The sequence below is a fragment of the Macaca fascicularis genome, chromosome 1, assembly GCF_037993035.2.
Source record: "Macaca fascicularis isolate 582-1 chromosome 1, T2T-MFA8v1.1".
Taxonomy (NCBI): domain Eukaryota; kingdom Metazoa; phylum Chordata; class Mammalia; order Primates; family Cercopithecidae; genus Macaca; species Macaca fascicularis.
The window spans coordinates 24620296-24642583 of NC_088375.1; the positions used below are offsets into that span (position 1 = coordinate 24620296).

The window sequence follows — 22288 nt, forward strand, 5'->3', positions numbered from 1 at the left end:
ATGAAAGGCATGATCTCACATCTTTGAAGGAACCACAAGCCCTACGCCACTCTTCATTCAATAGAATGAAGGTTATTGGCAGTCATTAACCAGAATCAGATTCTAGTTGACATTTGGCTAACTTTTCTGGCTCTTCCCTCTCCTCCATCCCTTCAATGCATTTTTTTTTCTGGTTCTTTTTAAAAACAAGACCAGCAGGGGCATCTAGGTAAGCTCAGGGCAGAGCAGGCCAAAGCTAGGAGAGAGTGCTGAGAGAAAAGGCAGTGGGGCTGAGGCCTGAAAAACCACTACTCATTTGTTTTCTGTCTCTCATGGGAAACTATGGAGTTATTTCAGCTGTTCTGGAAACCTGAAGGCACAGGTGTCTGCTGATGATAGAAAGGATGATTCTGCTTTCTTTGGGGTAATCAACCCTACTGACGCATAATCTGAAGCATATCTGATACATAATTGAGTTTACAAATGAAAATATAGGCACAGCTCAAGTCAAAAGATGTTCCAAAGAAGTAGCCTCCAAATTTATGGTGAAAGTGTGGCTCTGTAATTAATTCCTTTTCTCCCTTCTGCCAGGAGTAAACTTTTTCTTCCTTCTCCCCCAATTCTTTTTCCCTCTTCCTCTGTTTGTAAATCTTAGAAAGAAACAGCAGCAGCCACTCTCAGAGATCAAAGTTTTAGCAGGCAACAAAGACCTCCAAGGAGGCTGTTGCCATGGGAACTCTGGGAGCTGAGGCCCTTTTAATCTTCAAATCTCCTTGGTTAGCAGCACCAGGCTGGGGCTGGCAAAGAGGAGAAGGAGGGAGGGGAAGCATTGGCAACAAGTAGCCTTTCTGAAGAGACTGAACTAAAGTCAGAGGGGTGGGGGGTGGACAGGATTCAAACTGAGGCAGCAGTAACACAGGGGCAGGTGTGGGGACATTTCTGCATAGCCTAAGACGCACACTCCCATCAAACATCCCTAAAGTCAATCGTGAATTCTGAGACATCCCCTCCCAAGAACTGACTGATTTTATATTAGGTTATTAATGGCTTTTTAGTACTAGTGGATGGAGAAGTTTATTTTAAAGCAGAAAAACAATTTCAGGCACAGTATTGTAATTTGATTATATATATATATACATATATATACACACACACACACACACACCTGCCCATTCCTTTACCCCTTATCTACGTAATATAACTGTACTTCTGGTTAAATCACAGGAAGGGATAGAAGAAAAAACAGGAGCGTGACAGGAAAACAAAAGCAATTCTGTGGCCTTACATTCGTGGGGAAGAATCAATCCCAAATGAGCGCCTACTCACAAGGACCTGCTGGGAGCATACCTATTTCTGGCCTCCTGGATTAGCATCGCATTTGGACCATAAAGAAGCACAAATGGATGAATTTCCCAAAATGTTAATGTTTGTTATTTGCCTGCCTGACATTCTTTTCTTCATTTGGAAACAAATTGCCAGAGTTTTCTTTAGGAAGTTACTCTTTTTCCTTTTTCCCTTCAGTTCATAGGGTTCAGTTGGGGTTGGTGGTATAGTACAGTCCTCTCACACAAAGGCCACCCCCAACAACAAGACTTTTACTGAAACTATGGGGAAAGAAGCACTTTATCCTCTTGAGATGGAAGGTGCTAAAGACCATGGAAGGGTGGATCTGCTGGGGGCTGTCATCTCTGCCTCATGCAGAGAGATCCTGCCTGAAAATGATGCCAACACAGACAGTGCAGAGCCAGGAGACGGAGATAAGGAGACAGAGATTCTTTAACACATAATCTGAAACCCAGGACTCAGCCATGCTTGAAGCTAGGAATACCCCTGGATTTATCTGTTACCTAAATCAAATTATCTGTTACCAGAGTTCCCCTAAGCCAGTTTGAGCCTCTATTCCTTACAATAAAAGAGTTCTGAAAAATACAACAGTTAGCTTTGGATAGTGAGATCTTTAGGAGATACTTTCTTGTATACTTTTCTGTTTTGTTTGAAATTTTTATAATAAGCATGTATCTTTTTTTCTAAAATAGAAACAATATTAAAACAACACAAAACAGCAGTATTTGAGGTATCACCCTCAATACAGAATTAATTCTGCCATCTGTGGATCTTTTAAATAAAGTCAAAATCATAGAAAGTATTCTGAAAAACCATCTTGTTTATCATAATATCACCAACAAGATAACCTGTTCCATATTAAAAGTTCATCAGAGAAGGAGTTTCTTATAATTTCCCTCAACCATCCATAGTTTCCAAAAACTGTTATTTACCATTACGAACGTCTTCCTTAGGATGAATCTAAACACCCCTTCCCTCATATCCTCTTATTCTATTCTTGGGCCACAGGCAGGGGTGTTCATCCAGTCACATTTCCTCCCAGGCCTTTTTCCCCTTTTTCTAATTAAAGGCCTTTAAAAAAACAAGTTACCACATAGGACATCAGAAAGAAGGGGTCAAGCCCTCAGATTGTACATTGAAAGACATAAGAACAAGGCAAGCTGCTTTTAGATTTTAAAATAACTTCCCTGTTTGAGCCTTCCTGAAGTGGTGAAGTCCTTTGCCTGCCAGCTGGAGATGCCCCAGGGAACTTTATTCCTATCCAAACAGTGGCATGGTTCCAGATTATAAACAGCCTGTCCTTACCATTGATCCTAGACAAATTTCTAATCTTGGATGGCAGATTTCTGGACACTCCCATCTTCTGTGACTGCAGGTATGGCCCTAGGATCCCAAATGACTGTCTAAATATTTCTAAGGTACCTGTCACTGTCATCTTAAAGCACCAAAATACTATATGCATTTCCAACTTCACAATGACTTTACCTTCTGAATCATTAAAAAGACATTAAAGGGTGTTCAGTATAGTTTTCGTGTTTAATGTTGAATCAGTGGTTGTCCTCCCATTTCTGTGAATCACATGTCTGGATATTTCTGAAACCACTGAAAGAGCCATCCATAGTGATTTGTGGATGGTTCAGATGTATAGAGAGGAAGGAGGGGTGAGTCATGCTCAGTGGGAAGGAATGCAATCTAGACAATAACAACTATGCCTTTGAAGTCAGAGCTTCAGTCAATGGTTATGGGCAGTTTGACTAAGAAATAAAGTGAAATACTGAAGCAAACCTGGAGCAAGTAACAATCATTACCCATGGCCTCAAGCAGTAACCACATTTTTTTTTTAACATAGCTTATTCTATAGCTTCTTCATACAGACAAGTCATGTGGTATTGCAGAAGGAGATAAGGCTAGGAATCAAAACACTTGAGTTTGATCGATGACACTTTTTTAACTGGGATATTAGTCATAAAACATAGACATCAATTTTTTCATTTGGAAAATAATACCTGCCCTCCTACCTTACAAGATTATTACAGAACAATTTTATAAACTACAACTTATTTTCAGTGTACATTAGTATTAGTGCTAGATGTAGTAATGGCATCCTCCGGTAGACACACATTGTTGTTTTGGCATGCCACATCTATTCTTCTTTTACGTTAACAGTGTCTTAATTTACTTAGGTGAATTAATTCTTCTCTGTTTCTTGATAAAGTAACCACGAAGAGCCCCAGCCTCAAAAGGCTAAGCAGGGGACAACTGACCAAACTGGGTCAACAGAAACTTCACCTACCCTGCTTGCTAATAAATGTTCTGACCCTAAGATCTAATCTGATTCCTCTGTTAAGATTTCTTCACTGGTTCCCCTAAGTCTTCAGAATCTAGTCCAAACTTCTTAGTCTTGCATATAAGATACTTCACAATCTTGCTCCGTCAACTTTTTCATCCTCACGTTTCTGAGTATAATGAAGAAACCAAATTCTTCTTAACTTTGCCTCTAATTTATATCTTTAACCCGTCTTTCTTTACTAATTAATCTTCTGTAATTCCAACCTATTTTCTGCTCCCCATTTTGTGATCATCTCCAAGAAAAGCTACAGCAGTTGACTCTTTCAAGCCACCATCAATAGTTTCTTTCTTCACTCTTGAGGGATTAGTCCTCTTAGCCCTGACCTACTGCAAAAGACCACAGTTTACTCCTCTGGGTTCCTTGTGAATGAACATCAATCACCCTGTATGTTCTTATAACCAACCTGTTTCTCCATTTATCTCTGTCATGAGGATTGATTTCCTGGGAGATCATTTTCTTATTCATCAAGGGAGTCACATCAATCATGTTCATCTGCTTTTTAAACCAAGAACTTTAGAATAGAAATAAAGCTCAAAAGTAACTTAACTGAATACCTTTTCCTGTGCATAAGTACCTCCAGAGACATAGCACTCACTTCTGAGAACACTTATTCCATCTTTAGATGTCTCCAGTTGTTAATGTTAGAAGTCTCCAGCTCTTCTTTTACACTGAGATAGACTCCCTCCCTTTGTAACTTCCACTCCTGATTCCATTTTATCTAGCCAGACAGAGTATGTTTCCATTCTGTCTTCTATATAATTTCACTTCAGGTATTTGGAGACACTTCTCATGCCCACTGTTCCAAGTCCACTTTTGCTAGACCAAATCCTCCAATCATCACTCATATAAAATTCAATGACTGAACCAGTGGTTCATGAACATTATAATTAGCAAACTGTGGGTCCCAGTTATCTTCCCACAGAGGTCTTCATCTCCTTAGGAATGAACTCAGAAATCAGCTTGCTCTTCTGGTCTCACATAAAAAGAATACTTAGGCCAGTAGGATGAAATAATCCCAAAATAAGAGATTTTACAACTGTGACAGCATTTTGAAATATTGTATAAAGAGGTGTGAAGACAAAAAAGACTCAGAATTTTGTATTTGGAAAGTAAATACAGTGCTTTATGGACTCAAAAAATTTTTGTAGATTTCAAACTAACCCGTTTAAATAAGTACACAGCTAGTGTTGCCCTAAAAAGTTTCCATGACAAATTTATCATGCTTTGAACATCTCTAATGTTGAACAAAACAGAATGATGTGTTTCTTCCCCAAGAGCCCCAGCATGTCTCTATTTCATGGACAGGCTGCTTCTACTGCAACGAGTTTGGATTTGCAGCCTCGGTAAGTTTTCCTTTATGATTCCTTTAGAGTTAATACTGATATTTTTTCTTCATCTTTCCTCCCATAATTGGCGACCACTGTCATCTGAACTTCTGTTTTACTCACCTCTCCGCTGCTGGCTTTTTTCCTTGAGAATAGCATTTTTGCCCAAGTTGCTTTGCATGTTTTGATCCAGAGGACTGCCCTTCATACACTTTAACACATCCTTAGATGACAAAGCTTTCACTCTATTCATTTCCCCATGTTTACAGAACAACTGGGACCAAATTATTTAAAGTGGTTTTTACCTGGCCTCCTTTTCCTGCACAGGCAATTACTTCTCTGCAAATGGCTGCCCTGGCCAAATAACTATGTTCGCAATTAGCTAATTGTGGGCTCAGTGAGCCACTTGTTCCTTCAAACTTGGCTATTAGAGTTGTGATTAAGCAAAAATGTGTCTTTTTATTCCTTTCTGATTTACAGAGTCACAGCAGATCCCAGATCTGATCTCCCTATGTTCTATTACAATGTCAATATAAGCCTTTTACTTTTTCATTTCCTGCTGAATATCAGTCATATTTCCATTCTTTTACAAGTCACAAGTTACACTTTATATATTGGACCCGAAGACTTTGTTTGAATTAAGTCAACCTTCTAATAAGGCAGACCATTATTACCTTAATCCAATTTACAAAATATAATGAGGCTGGGTGGGCGAGGTGGCTCACACCTATAATCCCAGCACTTTTGGGAGGCCAGGGTGGGCAGATCACTTGAGGACAGGAGTTTGAGACCAGCCTGGCCAACATAGCAAAACCCTGTCTCTACTAAAAACTACAAAAAATTAGCAGGGCATGGTGGTACACACCTACTACTCAGAGGCATAAGAATCACTTGAACCTGAGAGGCAGAGGTTGCAATGAACTGAGATTGAGCCACTGCACTTCAGCCTGGGCAACAGAGTGAGACTCTGTCTCAAAAATAAAATCAAATCAAATAATTTTGTAAAGTAAAACAATAAAAAATACAATGTTAAGGCATCAGAATAGTTATTTTGCCAAAGTCACACAATCATGATAAAGACTAAAACTAAAAATCCTAAATAACAACTGCCACTTTCTCCCTAGGGACTGAGTTTCTCTACAATTTTTGCATAGGGTACCAATCAACCTTCAACCTCATTTACTTTTAATAGGAGGCACCCTTACGAATTCCTCCAAATTGCTATCACCTGGTTTCTTGGAAGCTACAAAAATGTAATTTCTTTTGAAAAATGGTTTTAAGTGTATCTCCTGAACTACCTTTTTCCCTATAACTATGCAGTTTCCTTTCTTATTTCTGTATGTTCTAATTTTCTTGTTCAAACAATATTAACAGAGCACAAAATATGTGCTCAATTCTCAGTTTCATACAAAGAGGTCAGCTCCCACTGACATTCCTCCAATCCACAAAAAAGGAAAGTAGCCAAAAGTAATGAGTTTTCATTTATGAGGAGATTAATATTAATAAGGATTAGATGTATGTGCTTTGAGAATAACTTGGACACTTTTAGGTTTCAAGATATCTGGCTTCCAATTAAACACTAGTACATCTCCCAAGCAGCTTTTTATTGGGTATCTTTTATTACTGAACTCTCCAGTTTACAGCTATCTTTTCTTATGATTGTTTTAAGTGGAGATAACCCAGTGGGAAAAGATTCCTGATGTCTCCAGAGGTTCTGACACATCAGTGAATTCTTATCTCTGTGTAATCTCTACCTTGCTTCAAAGGCCTCTAGCATTTTCTTCAAAATTAGCATATAACAAGACAAAGAGAGAAATCAAGGTTAAAGGTGAAAGTGGAAAGGGGAAAAAAAAAAACGAAGAAAGCAGAAGAAATATTCGGGACAATGATAAAAGGTGGGGGCGGGGGGCTGGTCATAGCTTTCAAGAAGTAAGACATAATAAGTACAGCTACTGCTCATAAACAGCATATTCTAAAAGGGAGTGTGCATGAAAGATAAAACTGTGTATGCAACCTGCTAATGCACACAGGGGTAGAAGTGAGAAGAGGGATAGGATACAATGCAAGTGCAAGCAGTCTAAGATGAAAATGTCACCTGTGGTTTTCACTTACCCAACACCAGCAGTTCCACTGAGTCCTCATTTTTCCCCTCCAGGTCATCTGGGGTGGTGATAATACAGTAATAGAGTCCGCTGTCTCCCCACATAAGCTTTCCAATTTGAAGATCTGCATCTGTTATCACAAAAAGAAGGACTCAGTCCTAAAACTCTGTCCTCTGAAAGAAAAACATTGAACAATGGGGGTTGGGAGGGGAGAACCCTTCTAGGGTATCTGCAGTATTTTCTTTCTTTATCTGGATGGTGGTTGAAAGATGTGTGCTTTGCTTAAAACAAACAAACAAGACCAACAGAACCGTAACAAAAACTAGCATCTCTAAGGAAGGACAATTACAGCCTGCCAGAAACTGGTCTAGTTCTAGTCCAGTTTCAGGAGTAGGAGATGGCTTTGAACCAGGCCTGCAGAGGCCCCTAAGAGCCAGGAAAATGCCAGAATTATTCTGAACTCCTGGAGATAAGCTAAAATCACAGGAGTTCTTCAAAATTCAAATAATCAAATAGGTCATATCAGACTCTTGGGACCTTTTGATGTCCAGAGCTTTAGAGAGCAAGAGAAAGGGTGGAATTGATGCAAAGCCACCTGGGGCTTGGGTCAAGCATCTACCTGGCTCTGTTATTTGTATGCATACATCCCTTCTCCCTGCGAAGAGTCTGCTTTCCACATTTGGAAAAGGAGCCTAAAGGCTGATGTCAAGGTATAGGATGTTTGACTGAAGAAGTTTTTCCCCTAAAACCGTTTCAATTCAGCTCTAAAAACAAGCTCCTGAGGCTTGACGCTGGGCTCTGGAAAGACTCTTTCCAAAGTTCATCTGTATGTCTTCGAGAGATTTTACATGATTCACCCTTTTCCCCCTCACCATCCCGCTGAAGCAATGATAGGTCTCTTGATGCTCCCATTTCCAATAAAATAAAAGTCTCGAGGGTCTGAAAGGGTGAGAGGCTAGGATATCACCTTACTGACATAAGGGAAGGGAAGAATGAAACTAACCTCCCTCCCATTCCTAGATTCAAAATAGGGGCATTATTACCATGAACAATCGTGATCTCTCTGCCCCTGTAGAAATCTCCCAGGGTGACAGTGGAGCCCTGTTTTGAAGCTACTACTCGAACAGTCCTCCTGCTGTCTAAACAATCCAAGTAGGGGTCCCATTCCAGATTTCTCTTGCTGAGAGATTGGGCCCGGGTAGAGGACATGCCCAAGGATTCTCCCATGCGATCCTGGCAGTAGGACTTGAACTTCCACTGCACGACTGCAGGCTGATGGGAGGATGTTGAGAAGTGGCAGCGAAGCACAGTGGGCTGGAAGAGCATGGCCACCTTCTTCTTGTCAGGCACCGTGACCTGAAGGCCTTCGACCATGGCTGCAAAACAGAATAAACATGTCCAAACAGTGTCCATATCCTGGACCTCACCTTCCACCACATGGTTACACCTTTCCACTTCACTTACCTAACTTGTGTCCCCTCAACCTCATTTTCACAATTACAATTAATGGCATTAATATCCATCTGGTTGCCTTGTGCAGAAATACACCCTCTAATATAGTTTGGATTTGTGTCCCTGCCCAAATCTCATGTCAAATTGGAAGAAGGGGCCTGGTGGGAGGTGACTGGATTATGGGGGGCAGGTTTCCCCTGTGCTGTTCTCATGATAGTGAGTTCTCATGAGATCTGATGGTTTAAAAGTGTGTGGCACTTCCACCTTCACTCTCATTCTCTCCTGCTGCCATGTGAAGAAGGTGCTTGTTTCCCCTTTGCCTTCCACCATGATTGTAAGTTTCCTGAGTCTTCTCAGTCATGCCTCCTGTTAAACCTGTGGGACTGTGAGTCAATTAAACATCCTTTCTTCACAAATTACCCAGCCTCAGACAGTTCTTTATAGCAGTGTGAGAGTGGACTAATACAACTTCACTCCCTATATCCAGTCAGGCATTAAGACGTATCAACTTAATCTCTTAACATCTTTAATATTTCATCCCTCCTCTTTAACCCCATTACTATTGCCTTTGCTTAGACTCTCTTCATTTCCTCCTTGTAATATTACGATAATCTTTTGGTCTTCCTGCCTTCCATCTGTCAACATCCAGTACACTCTTCTTGCTACAGTTCAGATGATCTTTCTAAACTGATTGTTATGGCTCTCTTTCTTAAGACCTTTCACTCATCCTCCATAGCCCTCAGGATAAAACCCAAAGTCCGTGGCAAGGTACTCCATCATTTAGTTCCTCTTACCTCCTCAGCCTTACCTCTTGCCTCTTGAAACACCTCTCTTTGAGCACCAAGCTCCAAGAGTATCAAACAACTAATAGCTTCCCCAGTGGGATATCCTGTTTCATGCCTCCAGGTTTTTGCACATGATGTCTCCTGTTTCTGGGATGCTTTCCCCTCACAAAGTTGCTTGGGCAACTTTTTTGCATCTTTTAAAACCCAGTTCAAGGGCTTCTTGTATAGCCTTCTCTGACCAACAAGTTTATCACTTCCTCCTTTGTGCTATCAGTACACCCAGCATTTTCTTCTGTTACTCTCACAGTCTTCCATGTATTTCTTTTCATGCCTGTCAGGTCTGTCAGACTTATCAGGTATGGAAGGTATCTTACCTTGCTGCCCTGGCTTGTGAAGTCCATAGGTACTCAACAAATACTTGATAAATAATGACAATGAAGCCAGGAAGTAACACTTCAGGAGGAAGTGACTTCCCTTCCAGCTGGTGACCCAGCAAAGGGGACACAGATGAAGAGGAAAATAAGTCTTTGAGAGAAATGGAGGATTTCAGATCAAATGCAGTAGACTAAGTTCAAAAGCTTTGAAGGGTAATCAAAAGAAGGAAAAAGTTGGGGGGGGGGGTGCTAAAAAGCAGATGAGAAGTTTAAGTGGTAAAAAGATCCAACCTGAGGCTTGGTGACCAAGAAAGAATGAGAAATTTCAGTGAATGAGAGACCAGGGGAGTGTGTGAGAAGCAAAGGTCCCACATGAACTCAATGATAAGGTCTAGAAATTCCAAGCAAAGGGAACATAACTTTCTCAGTTGAATCGGAGAGTCAAGAGTTTCTAGCTTGATGTGAGGTTAAAAGCAGAAATAGAATTATGATGAGAGGCAGAAAAAACAAATATGAAGATATGATAAAGAAGTTCCAAATTGAATCCAGGAGACTGCTAAGTCAGCTTCAAGTAGCTTGGGGCAGAGACATGCAATAAAGGACTACTTTCCATGGGGTCCTGTCCTTTATTAGTGCCAGTGTTCACAATGACATCCTGCAAAGCCAACTCACTCCCACAGCTAAAGCATAAACTTATTTATGAATATGCCTCCTTACTGAAGGACTCTTGACAAGGGAAAGATATATATTTGTACTCATATCTTCTGACATCCAGACCTATGTCTCTATTCAGTGAAAGGAACGATGAAAAAATAGGTCCTGATTCCTGTTGGGGAAAAGGGTTTCTGCATTCTGTAACATGTGGAAGTGAATACAACAGAGTATTTGAGATTTATCAAATCTCAAAGCATTTTGGACCTACCCTGTGCTCAACAGCTACCTACAGAATAAATGAAGAAATGTATGAGCAAATGAATGGCTATTAATATGGGAATTTCTAGGACTTTGCAGAGGAAATTAGTTAAATGAGTCAGAAGCGTAGTAAAATAGTGTTGGCATCAAATAGGAATGGCTTTGAATCTCATCTGATCATATACTAGTGATGGTTTCTTAAGCAATCGGAGGCTCATTTTCCTCACCTATAGAACGAGCATCATAATACTTACTCTCAGAGTTGTTAACAAACGTTCTTTCATTGGGCACCTTCAGAGAGTAGACTCAGTAGAAGAGCACTGTGACCGGTAAAGAGTAGGTCTCAAATGCTAATTCTCCCTCACCTTGCCAACCTTTCCCCTCACCTCCCATCCTGAATCTTGATAACCATCCATCACCACCAGGCTTGATTACATCCAGATTATGCAGATCAGCCCCATCAAAAGGCAAACAATTCTATCTGGAAGCCCACTGAAGAACCCTAGTTCCCATGCTTCCCTTCACCACCACTAAATGTTGATGTGGCTAATTCCTTTCTCCCTCACTTACGTAGCTAGATTAGGAAAATCAATTTCTTTATAGTTTCTCCTTAAATTTTAGCGCGTTTTTTAACCTTGTAATTATTCTTCAAATCCTTAGTTACACCCCAATTTTTCAGGTAATAAAAATAGGAACAAGTGAGGTGAAATGACTTCAATTAGCAGTGGTTGAGGCTGGATAACCACTCACAGGCACCATTCCCATACAAGGCTGTGTGCTTGACCACACTTCTTTTCTGCTCCACTGCTATTCTGGCACTGCTTGGGAAATCACATTTCCTAGCCTTTCCTTTTTTCTCCTTTCTGACTTTTGTTTTAGGTTCAAGGAGTACATGTGCAGGTCCATTACACGGGTAAATTGCGTGTTGCAGGGGTTTGGTGTACAGACCATTTCGTCACCCAGGTGGGTGCTGTACAAAAGTGTGGTGAGATTTATTTATTTTTTTAGAGAGAAAGTTTGCGCTTTTGTTCATTAGATAATTACTAAGAATAACCTTGCAAGCTCTGTTCGCTGTTAACGAGATTAGCCATTTGAGCAAGCCACTGGCCTCTCTTAATCAATTATTAATAGAGGTTGGTCAATTCTCAGCTTCTATTACATAAACATAAACTCATGCTCCAAAAAAATAAAAATAAAAAATACATTCTCAGAAACATCTGCCTTTTTATAGCATGATACTTAAAGGCATGGATTTTGTAGTCAGTCCTAAGTAAGAATCCAGGCTCTACATGACCTCAAGCAAATTACTCAACTCTGATGAGTTTCAGTTTCCTTGCTGGCAAAACCAGAATAATAGTAACTACCTTATGGAGTTGTTTGAGGCTTAAGTGAGATTGTATCCTAAGTATTTAGAATAATACCTGGTATGTAGTGAGCATTCAATAAATGTAGCTGCTAACGTTGCTGAGGCTATCAAGAGCAGTCTGCTGACTTCTGTGAAGTTACAAACCTAGAGCTACGCAAGCACAGAGATCAAGGTGTGAGATGCCGAGTGTATATAGGGCAAAACCTGCACAAGAATGCTGGAATATGTCATCAGGAGTTCAACAGCGACAGTGCCTGGGTATGCTCCTCACTGCACATCACTTATACACCTCCTGGAACTCAGAAGTAGAGAGTAACCCTGTGTGTGTGTGCACACATGCATACACATGTGCGTATGTATAGGCACAATGGGACTCTAAGCTAAAGGTAGATCTGGAGAAGACAGGACTAGAATTCCAAGTAAATGTCAGTTTATTGGATCTTTGAGAACCACAGAGTGACGTGTTGGAGATAAAAGTAAAAATGCCAATCCCTCCTTCCGCACCACAGGTTTCAAACTGTAAGATGAATGCCATCCAGTCCCTAAACTGCCCTGACCAAGTTTATCAGGACCCCCATTCCCACTGGAGGGTAGGGTCTAGAAATGCTCTTCTGGCCCTAACCCTGGATCCCTGGTGAGTTCCTAGGTTTCCTATAACCACTGGGCAGCATCTCTTTCTCTCAACTTGTGTTTACCTTATTTGGAGACTGTTTTTCCACCTTGGTATCCTGATTTGCAATCCAGTTGCTCCACTGGGTCTGAACCCTTGCCCTGGACTCTGGCCTGCCTGCCTGGGACCCTAATACCAGCCCCTTCTCCTGAGGGTCCAGTATTGTTTCCTATAACTCTTCATGCATGGCTGATCCAAATGTGAACCTGTGATGCTGCTATCCATCTAACTTCAAAAAATACCTCTCATGGGACCCCCACAGATCAGGCCTCTCAGAGCTGGTAGCTAATTTGGATGGGGACTAGGATTGCCAGTCCCCTGTGGACACTGAAGTTCGACCTGGAGATATCCTCTCTCTGGCTCCCATTCCCAAGAGGTCTGCCCTGGGAGTAGGGGAGTATCCTGAGCTGGGGTTCTATCTCTTAGAGTTTTTGTTTTTCAATTTTCCTACTTGTCAGATGCCAAAAACCAGGTACCAAGAACAAGTACTTCTTATGCTGCAGTCTATACAGGCTAATAAGAATATGTAACTGTAAGTTTGAATTCCAGATAAATTAAACATTTTCAGCCTCTTTGTAGTGATAAGCTGTGCATTTGATCTAAAAAATCTCATTTGCTCCCAAGGTTCCAACTACCAGTTATGTCTCACACCCCCAACTCCCTTAAGCCTCATCTGCATATTTAACAAACACTTTAAATTAAATATGTCTAAACCTCATTCATCATTTCCTCTTTTCCCACCCTAGCTCTTTTTTATAAACTCATCCTTTCTCTATCCCTCTCTCTTTTGCCAAAATACCACTTAACCTACTGCCCTAGATAGAAATCTTAGTTTTGATAATTTCCTCTCTGTCCCTGACCACATTCAGTTGGTCACTAAGTCTAAATATCTCTCAAATTTGATCCTTTTCTCTTCCCACTGTCACTCCCTTAAATCAAGTTTCTATTCCTGCTGCTAGATAATAGATGTAAAATGTTTACTGTGTGTCAGGGATTGTGCTAAGCACTTTTCACGTAGTATCCTAATGAATTCTCTCAAAATCCTAGAAAGTAGGCATTGTTATTATACCTGTTTTATAGATGAAGAGACTGATGCTCAGAGAATGCTTGTATGCATGTATCTTGCCTAACATCTCAAGGTTAGCAGGTGACAGCAGTTCGGGTTTGAACCTAGACTCACTGGCTCCAAAGATCTTCACCATCCTTTTACACAGGTCCTCACCACCACCTGGGTTTGACAATAGCCAACTAAATGGTCTTCCTACTTCCTACTTTCCAATCCACTCTCCATATTTTTCTAGAATACTGTTTTTAAAACACACATCAATCATGTCAGTTCCTGCTTTAAGGCCTCCATCGATTCCCCATTCCCTCCAGGACAAAATTGAAATTCCCTGACATGGCATATAAAGTTTTCTCCTTGACATGGCCCCCAGTATGCTCCAGTCATACTGAAATATTTCCCATCCTTTGACCATAAGTATGTTATCCCCTCCTCCTGGGCAAATATCAGGCCATGTAACTGAAGGAGTTCCTGGGAGGCAGACACAGAGAAGCACTGAAAAAGGGTCTTGCCCACACATAAACAAGCATACGCTGGCACAACAGGAAGGCTGGGCCTCCAAGTCCAGGCACTGGTAACACCATATGGGACTTGAGTTTCAAACTCCTATAAAAAAATTTACAGAGGTGCAGAAAGAACCTGTGCTTCATCCTATAGACTAAAGTAGGTATTCTGGAAAACTAGAGAGAGGCACCTTAGGGAAGAGAGGAAAAGAAGTGAAGCAAGGCAAAGAATTATACTGTAGAGATTACATCTATAAAAATTAGACCTTCTAAATCTAAAAAAAAAAAAAAAAAATTAAGAATTCCTCACTGAAAGAAGGACTAGAATTGAAGACCATAGGTGGTTTTCTGGTTTGCAGAGGAGGGGGTCATCATTTTTAGACCACCAGACTATTCTTTTAACTGTTTTGGTGCCCTGACCTCCAGGAAAATCACCCTTGACTATCTAATTTTAATTCAACCAAAAACATATTTTGAAACACTACTCTAAGTTCTGGTAAAACAGATTTAAAAGACCAGTCCCTCATCTTGAGAAATTCAATGTAAAGTTCATTTCTAACTATAAGGTCCCTGAGGGCAGGGGCCAGGATTTGGTTGACTTTGTATCCCTAGCATACAGCAAAGGCAAAGAATATAGGTGAAGCTAAAAAATGTGGAATGCATCAATGAATGAATGAAAACCGAACCTGTGAGTCTTAGGGGCCTTTCTTAGCAGGTGGTCCCCAGCTCAGAGAATGGATTCTGGCCAGTAACTAGGAAAGTTGCCTAAAGGTAGAGTGAAGAGTGACAGCTCAGAGCAGCAGCCCCCATCTCAGCTAATCTCCAGGTGTAGGTACCTCGTCACCAGGCTAGGGAAGATCAGCTTCAAGGGCAGACAATGTCTCGCTGCATGTGCAAAAAAAGGTCCTGCCCCAATTCTCACGTAAAGAAAAAGATTCTATATATGATGAACTGTGTTCTTGCAAGAATAACAAACACAGACTCTAAGGCAATGCTATTCTTATTTTTAGCACTTTCAGTTTTTTCAAAGCAAGTTCCTTTCCCCCACTAGTTGTAAGCTATTCCTGCCAGCATCTTTGGGAGGCAGCCCTATAAGCACAGCCCCATTTTAGAGAAACAAAGATTGCTGCTAAAGGTCATGGAAAAATATCATCATTAGAGACAGGCATCTTTAGAAATACCGTATAATGCTCACCGTCCCTTAACTCTTTTGAGTACCAAAAGCAGGATTTGACCTCAGAATTGCCCATTCTTGGCCTTCAGGTTCTTTCTTCATTCAGTATGACAATATAGTTTGAGTATCCCTTATCTCAAATGCTTGGGACCAGCAGCGTTTCAGATTTCAGGTTGTTTTGGATTTTGCAATATTTGCATATACATGAAGAGATAGCTCGGGGATGGGACCCAAATCTAAACACAAAATTCAATTATGTTTCATATATAGTTTACACATATAACCTGAGGGTAATTTGATATAATATTTTTAATAATTTTGTATATGAAACAAAGTTTGTGTACATTGAACAACCAGAAAGCAAATGTATCAGGTATAGAATTTTCCACTTTTGGCATTATATCGGCACTCATAAAGTTTCAGATTTTGGAGCATTTTGGATTTCAAATTTTCAGATTAGCAATGCCCAACCTGTACAAATCTTTCTTTGCCTGCCTTCAAGTTAGGTATTTTTTTTTTTTTTTTTTTGACAGGGTCTCTCTCTGTCACCCGGGCTGGAGTGCAGTGGCACCGTTGTGGCTCATTGCAACTCCATCTCCTGGGTTCAAGCAATTCTCCTGCCTCAGCCTCCTGAGCGGCTGGGATTACAGGCACGTGCCACCATGCCCAGATAATTTTTTTGTTTTTTTTAGTAGAGGCGGGGTTTCACCATGCTGGCCAAGGTGGTCAAGTTAGGTATTCTTTAAGAAATTTCTCTTGTTTTTACAGTTTTAACACGTCCCAATTTCCTAAAATACTTTTTAGGAACAACTAATGGGCAGGTTTTTTAAGTGTAGGAGATGAATAGGGGGATGAGTAAACACCTCCTCTGGGTTTGGTCATAATTCAGACAAGGAAAGAAAGCTTGTTCAGCCCTTAGTAGTACTGTCAGGATGAGAATAAAACATTTTGGGAAATATTTAAAGACAAGGCTAAAAGTATAAAGACAAAGAAAATGCAGCTTGAATCTTTTTTTCTTCTCGAAATAGGAACTATTCATCGCCTTGATAAACTTGTGTTAAAAAAAAACCTAAAAAACTAAAATAAAAAGGCTTTACCAAGAATAGTAGACACTGCCTTGGAATCTGCCTATTTTCTGAGTCTCATTCTCCAGTTTTCCCATTGATTCTGTGAGTTAATCAACTTCTTTCCAATAAAGTCCTTTCCTGCTTAATTTGGCCAGAATCAGTTTCTCGTTTGTTACCATGGTATACCTGATTGCTCAATCCACTTTAGGAGTAGGGTAACCAGATGTACCGTCTTGAAATTTTTAAAAACACGATAGTGTTGTCATATGTTTTCCCCCAAAGAGTCTCAAAAGCAGCAATGTGTCACTGTTTTCCAAAGGGCCATGGTAAATACCAGTGCTGCCACTGCCCAGGTGGATTTTTGCTCACGGCATAGTTATTATTTGCTGCCAATAACTCTGGTGTCTGTTTACACAAATCTTGCTATTCATCAAGCATATTTTCTCCAAATGGGCCATCCTTTCTTGTTCTCTGCCACCACTGTGTAGTTAAAAGCTAGAAACATTTTCTTTCTGTCTCATTTGCCTCATCTTCCACAGATCTGAAATGAATTCATGGGTGATGTCTAGCTGGCTTACATGCTGTTCCAATGGGACAAAGCAGTGCTAAAAGAGGTCGGTCTTTACCCTGCAATGTGGAGGTACTTTGAAAACTGTCTTGGTTTCCAAGTGGGTCAGACTTCTGGGATGGAACAGCCATTTAGACAGGAAAAAACTCCTCTAACAAAGCTCTTATCAGCCTTTACCAACTTGTTATCTGTATCTCCTGTGTAGATCTCTTTCCTAAGCTCCAGAATCAAATATACAACTTCACTGCCCATCAAGATGTTATGCAAGCACCTCAAACTCATCTATCTGTAGATGGAGACACCAACTATCTCCTTCTTCCTTTCAGTAATAGAAATTCCCAGGTTTAATTTGGCCAGCCAAGTAGTATATATTTCCTAGCCTCTCTTTTAGCTAAGTGTGGCCATGTGACTAGGTTCAGGACAAAGGTATGTTAGAAGTGATGTGTGTAATGTCTGGGCCACCTCTCTCAAAACAAGTGGCTTGCCCTGGAACTCTGCTTTTCCTGCCCCTTCCTGCTGAGGAATGGCTATGAGCAGTCTCGGAAGCTGCATGTTGGAAATGGTAGACTTATCCCCACAGATTTGGACTCTTACAGGAGGGAGAAATACACTCTTTTGTGTGGGTTACAATATTTTAGGATCTCTTAGTTATAACAGTTTAGGCTATACTTCAAATGGGAAGGAAGGAAGGTAGGAAGGTAGAAAGGGAGGGGGAAGGGAGGGAGGGGAACGTTCATCTTCCTTCCTTAACATATTTCTCCTGGCTGGATGCTGTGGCTCATGCCTAAAATCCCAGCACTTAGGGAGGCCGAGGTAGGCAGATTATTTCAGGACAGGAGTTCAATACCAGCCTGGCCAACATGGCGAAACCCTGTCTCTACTAAAAATACAAAAGTTAGCCGGGCATGGTGATGTGTGCCTATAGTCCCAGCTTCTTGGGAGGACGAGGTACAAGAACTGCTTGACCTGGGAGGCAGAGGCTGCAGTGAGCTGAGATGGTGCCACTGCACTCCAGCCTGGGCAATAGAGTGGGACTCTGTCTCAAAACAAAACAAAACAAATTTCTCCTCTTGTGTTAGTTCATGTTGATGAATGGCATCTCCAGTAGTCTCCAGCCAGAAACTTGGAGGCATTTTGACGCTCTCTCCCCTTCAACCACCACATCCATCCAAGCCAGTCCTATGTCCTCCACCTCTGGTCACTCTGTCCACTTCTCTCATCCTCACTGTACCATGTGAGTTGAGGATCTCATCGTGTCTTGCCATGCTTTCTGCAAGTGTCCCCTAGTTGATTTCTGCTACAAGCCTTGTCCCATATCTAATCTACTCTCCACACTGAGGTCCACGTGATATTTCTAAAATGCACATCTGATTGTGCCACTCTCTTGCTCTGACTCTTAAAAGATTCCCTCTAGCCTTCAGGAGCACAAAAACTCCTCTGAGATGGGGCCACTACCTTCCATTCTTCCTACAGTACTAAATACTCTAACCATACTAAAGCATTTCAGTTTTCAGAAAACATCATGCCCTCCCTTGATTCTTGGCCTTTGCACAGGCTGTTCCCTTTGCAGACTCCCCTTCCCCCATGCCACTCTTCTCTGGCCAACTCCTACTTATCCTTCAAGACTTGCTCAGCTATCACTGCCTCTAGAAGCTTCTTCCTGTTCTTAGAGCAGTCACAGTACCCCAAAGAATCACATCACTTTCCCTGAGAATTTCTTATTTAGCCATCTATCCCCCCAACTAATAACAAGCTCCCTCTGCAGACTTCTAAAGACTGATACATGGTAAGTACTCCATACATGTGTTGAATAATTTAACCTAGTAGACAGATTATAGTATTTATTCCCAGTGATTTGTTTCTTCCCCATCCTTGCGTTGGTCCCTGTGGGCAGAGTATACTTACCACCCCGTAGACTATAAGCTTGGCCACATGACTTGTTGGGTCAATGGGTTGTGAGCAGATGTGCCATAGATATGGCCAAGCAGAAGCTTTAAAGGCATCTGTATGGTTTGGCTCTGCCCTTGCCCTGACCCCCTTGAGCATTTGCCCTCCACTGTGAGAACAAAATGCTCAGATAGTGGTTGATCCTTCATCCTGGGTCTTGGAGTAAGAAGAGAATTAGAATTGAGCCAAGTCCACCAAACCTAGCCAATCCATAACTACCCACAGCTGACTGCAGGTCTCATATAATATGAGCAAGAACTAAGTGTATATTGTGAGCTATTGAGATTTGGGCACTGCTTGTTTCTGCATCAAAATACTGACAAATACATCTAGTTTGGGTTCATAATAAGTATTGAGGGCCTGCTGTGTGCCAAATATTTTGCTAGAAGTTTTATATAACTTCATTTTAATTATCACAACAATCCTATAAGGTAGGTTAGCTTTCCATTTTAAAGGCAAAAAATAAAAATAAAAAAATAAAAAATAAAATCCTAAGCTGGCATTCAAATCCAGGTCAGTTTGAGCCTTACCACCCCCCTACACACTGCCTCCTGGTGAGCCAAGGGCATGGAAGGAGTGAGGATGCAGGGCCTCAGCTGAATGCAAGGGCCCTACTCCTAATTCAGCACCACTTTCTGTAGGGTTCCACATGCTGAAGGAGAACAGAGGAAGCAGCATGTTCTTCTGAGTTCTTCCTTGTTCCTTGGCCTGTAAAGAACTCTAGTCATCCAAAACACCTTATTTCATTTTCAGAGAGCCAAAAACTATCTTGAAGACTGAGACTTTAAGCATGCATATGCTATAGCTACATCCTGTGTGGCTCCTGAGAGCACAGCAGCAGCCCCTAGTCCCAGATGGGCTCTGATGTGCCATCAGTTTCTGCTCTGTCACTGGGGCACATCCTCTGCTCTCATGTGCCTTGCTGGAGTCCTCTTCATTCGCTCCTTTCCCACTAGATCTCAGGATTTCATTACGAAAAACTAACTGCCATTGTTTCTCACTTTTCTTGCACTATTTCCCTGAGTTCTATGAACTCTGTGCGTCAATATCCAATACCCCATAACAGACACCACGTATGTTCTCCTAAATCAGGAGTTATAGTTTGATCTACTTTAACCAGAAAAGAATGTTTCCCTGAATTGAGGCACTTCAAATAACCAAGTCATATTAAGGCAGTGACATGATTTCTTATTCTTTTAACCAGTAAGGTATCATGGATTTGGACAAGTCATCTATTTCCTCTGAGCCTTGGTCTTCTTAAGTATAGGTAGGCAACACCGGCCTTACTTACTTAGCAAGATCAAATGGGATAATGTCTATAACAGCTATTTAACACATAGAAAAGCATCATAGCATGTAAATAAGTGAGAACAACATTGGGAAAAAGAAGGCATAAGAGTTAAAATAGTTGGAAGGGCTGAACAGGTGAGTCCTAGAACAAAAATTTTGGACTAGAAGGGACATTCTAGGACCAGGTTGGCTGGAGTAAGATTCATCCCATCTGGTCCAAAGTACTTGCCTCACTTTCCCAGTTCCCAATATGACCACATTTAATTGCTCAGAGTAGAACCTGTCCTGTCCAGCAAGAGCTCCATTTGTTCTTCTGAAAATTCGAGCAAGAGCTCTTCCTTTCTACCTGGTGTTTTTCATTCCAATCATTAATGGTCTGGGAAAGTCTGAAAAGAAAAAAAAGAAAACTGGGTCTCCCTTGATGGCTCTTCCTGGGTAAATTATAAAAGGAATTATGTACCTGTTACTCTTTAGCTTTCATTTATAACTCATCAAATTTTAATGGGGAAAATTTCAGAACCCTAGAATCTTAGAGCTGAAGTTAACTTTAAAAATCAACTTGCTCAATATTTAAGACCAAGATCCAAACCCACGGTTATACAGTGATTTATAGAGGAGGTGGGACTAGAACCTAATCCTCAGCTCCCAGGTCAGGGCTCTTTCCACTAACCGTGTCCTGATACTAATACTACTAACACTGAACTAAGCACTAGGTACTTGCACTGTGGTGCGAGTAGTGCAAGACTACTCACACTGATACTCAAGTTTATATAAACTAGCCACCCAGAATATTCCTATGTCTAAAATGTAAAGAGTGATGAGGATATTGAAACAACTTCCCTCTCCTAGTCCAGAGAGAAGCATCCAGGCTGGGGGATGATGCCGAGTTGGCAGAGCTGTGCTAAAGTGATGAAAGAAGATGAACGAGGTAAGTTCCATGGAGAAAAGTCGAACAGAGGAGGAAGAGAAATTGGAAGGTATACAGGACAGGAAAAGAGATAACGGAAGTTGAGGTGTCAGCAGTCTCTAAAAGTGATTCTTCTTTCTCCAGGGCTAATAACAACATTTTAACTCTCTACACCCAAGCCTATCCTTCAGTCACCAGGTGTCCACCTGAACATGAAACCAGACCAAGTAATGATCATTCCCTGATACCTCCCTTCCCACTGCAGGCTGGGTCAGGGGCCCCTTCAAGGCACTCCAGAGTGCAGATCTTTACCATTGCTTTCGCATAATGCTACTCCATAACTGGTGTCTCCATCACCAGACTGAGTACCTTAAAGGCAAGGGCTATGACTTATTCATCTTATTAACCCTAGCATAATTTCTGGTACATAGGAGTAACTCACTCACTGACTATTCATGAACAAATATCTTAACGTAGCTATCACGTTTCTGGGAATTTGTTTCAGAGCTGCTGTACCACTCCTGGTTTGGGTTGAGTGTGCTTCCTCCATGCTCTCACAGCAGGGGTATGGCTCTCATCAAAGGACCTTTAACGACCATAACAAAATGACTGGAAAACTTGGTTTTTGGTTTTTGTTTTGAGACAAGGTCTCACTCTGTTACCCAGGCTGGAGTACAGCGGCACAATCTCAGTTCACTGCGGCCTCTACTTCACAGGCTCAAGCAATCCTCCCACTCAGCCCCCTGGGTAGCTGGGACTACAGGTGCAAGCCTGTAATTGGCTAATTTTTTTTAGAGATGAGGTTTCACCATGTTGTCCAGGCTGGTTTAAAACTCCTGGGCTCAAAGAGATCCGCCTGCCTCAGCTTCCCAAAGTGCTGGGATTATAGGCATGAACAACTGCACCTGGATGAAAACCTATTCGAATCACTGACTAGACTGACAACTCTTTGAGGGCAAGGACTAAGTCTTTTAGTGCCTCATTTTCAGTACTTATTATAATCCTTAGAAATCACAAAAATTTAATATGTGCTTGTATAATAGACAAACAAGTGAAACCAAAAGAAATGCTAAGCCAGGGCCGGGCATGTGGCTCACATCTGTAATCCCA

General features: G+C 41.3%; 1 protein-coding gene across 14 annotated transcripts in view; it reads right to left on the bottom strand.

The window, feature by feature from the left end:
* The window catches only part of ILDR2 (immunoglobulin like domain containing receptor 2), a 61682-nt gene that overhangs the window by 35842 nt on the left and 3552 nt on the right, over positions 1-22288 (bottom strand). For all 14 annotated transcript variants that reach the window (XR_012418323.1, XR_012418261.1, XR_012418308.1 and 11 more), the window contains exons 2-3: positions 8144-8476; positions 7111-7230 (exon numbers count right to left, since the gene is read on the bottom strand). Coding sequence is in view for 8 of the 14 variants with exons in the window: in XM_074003151.1 (XP_073859252.1) it covers positions 7111-7230; positions 8144-8476 (453 nt within the window). In the remaining 6 variants the exon portion in view is untranslated. The remainder of the gene's footprint in view (positions 1-7110; positions 7231-8143; positions 8477-22288) is intronic.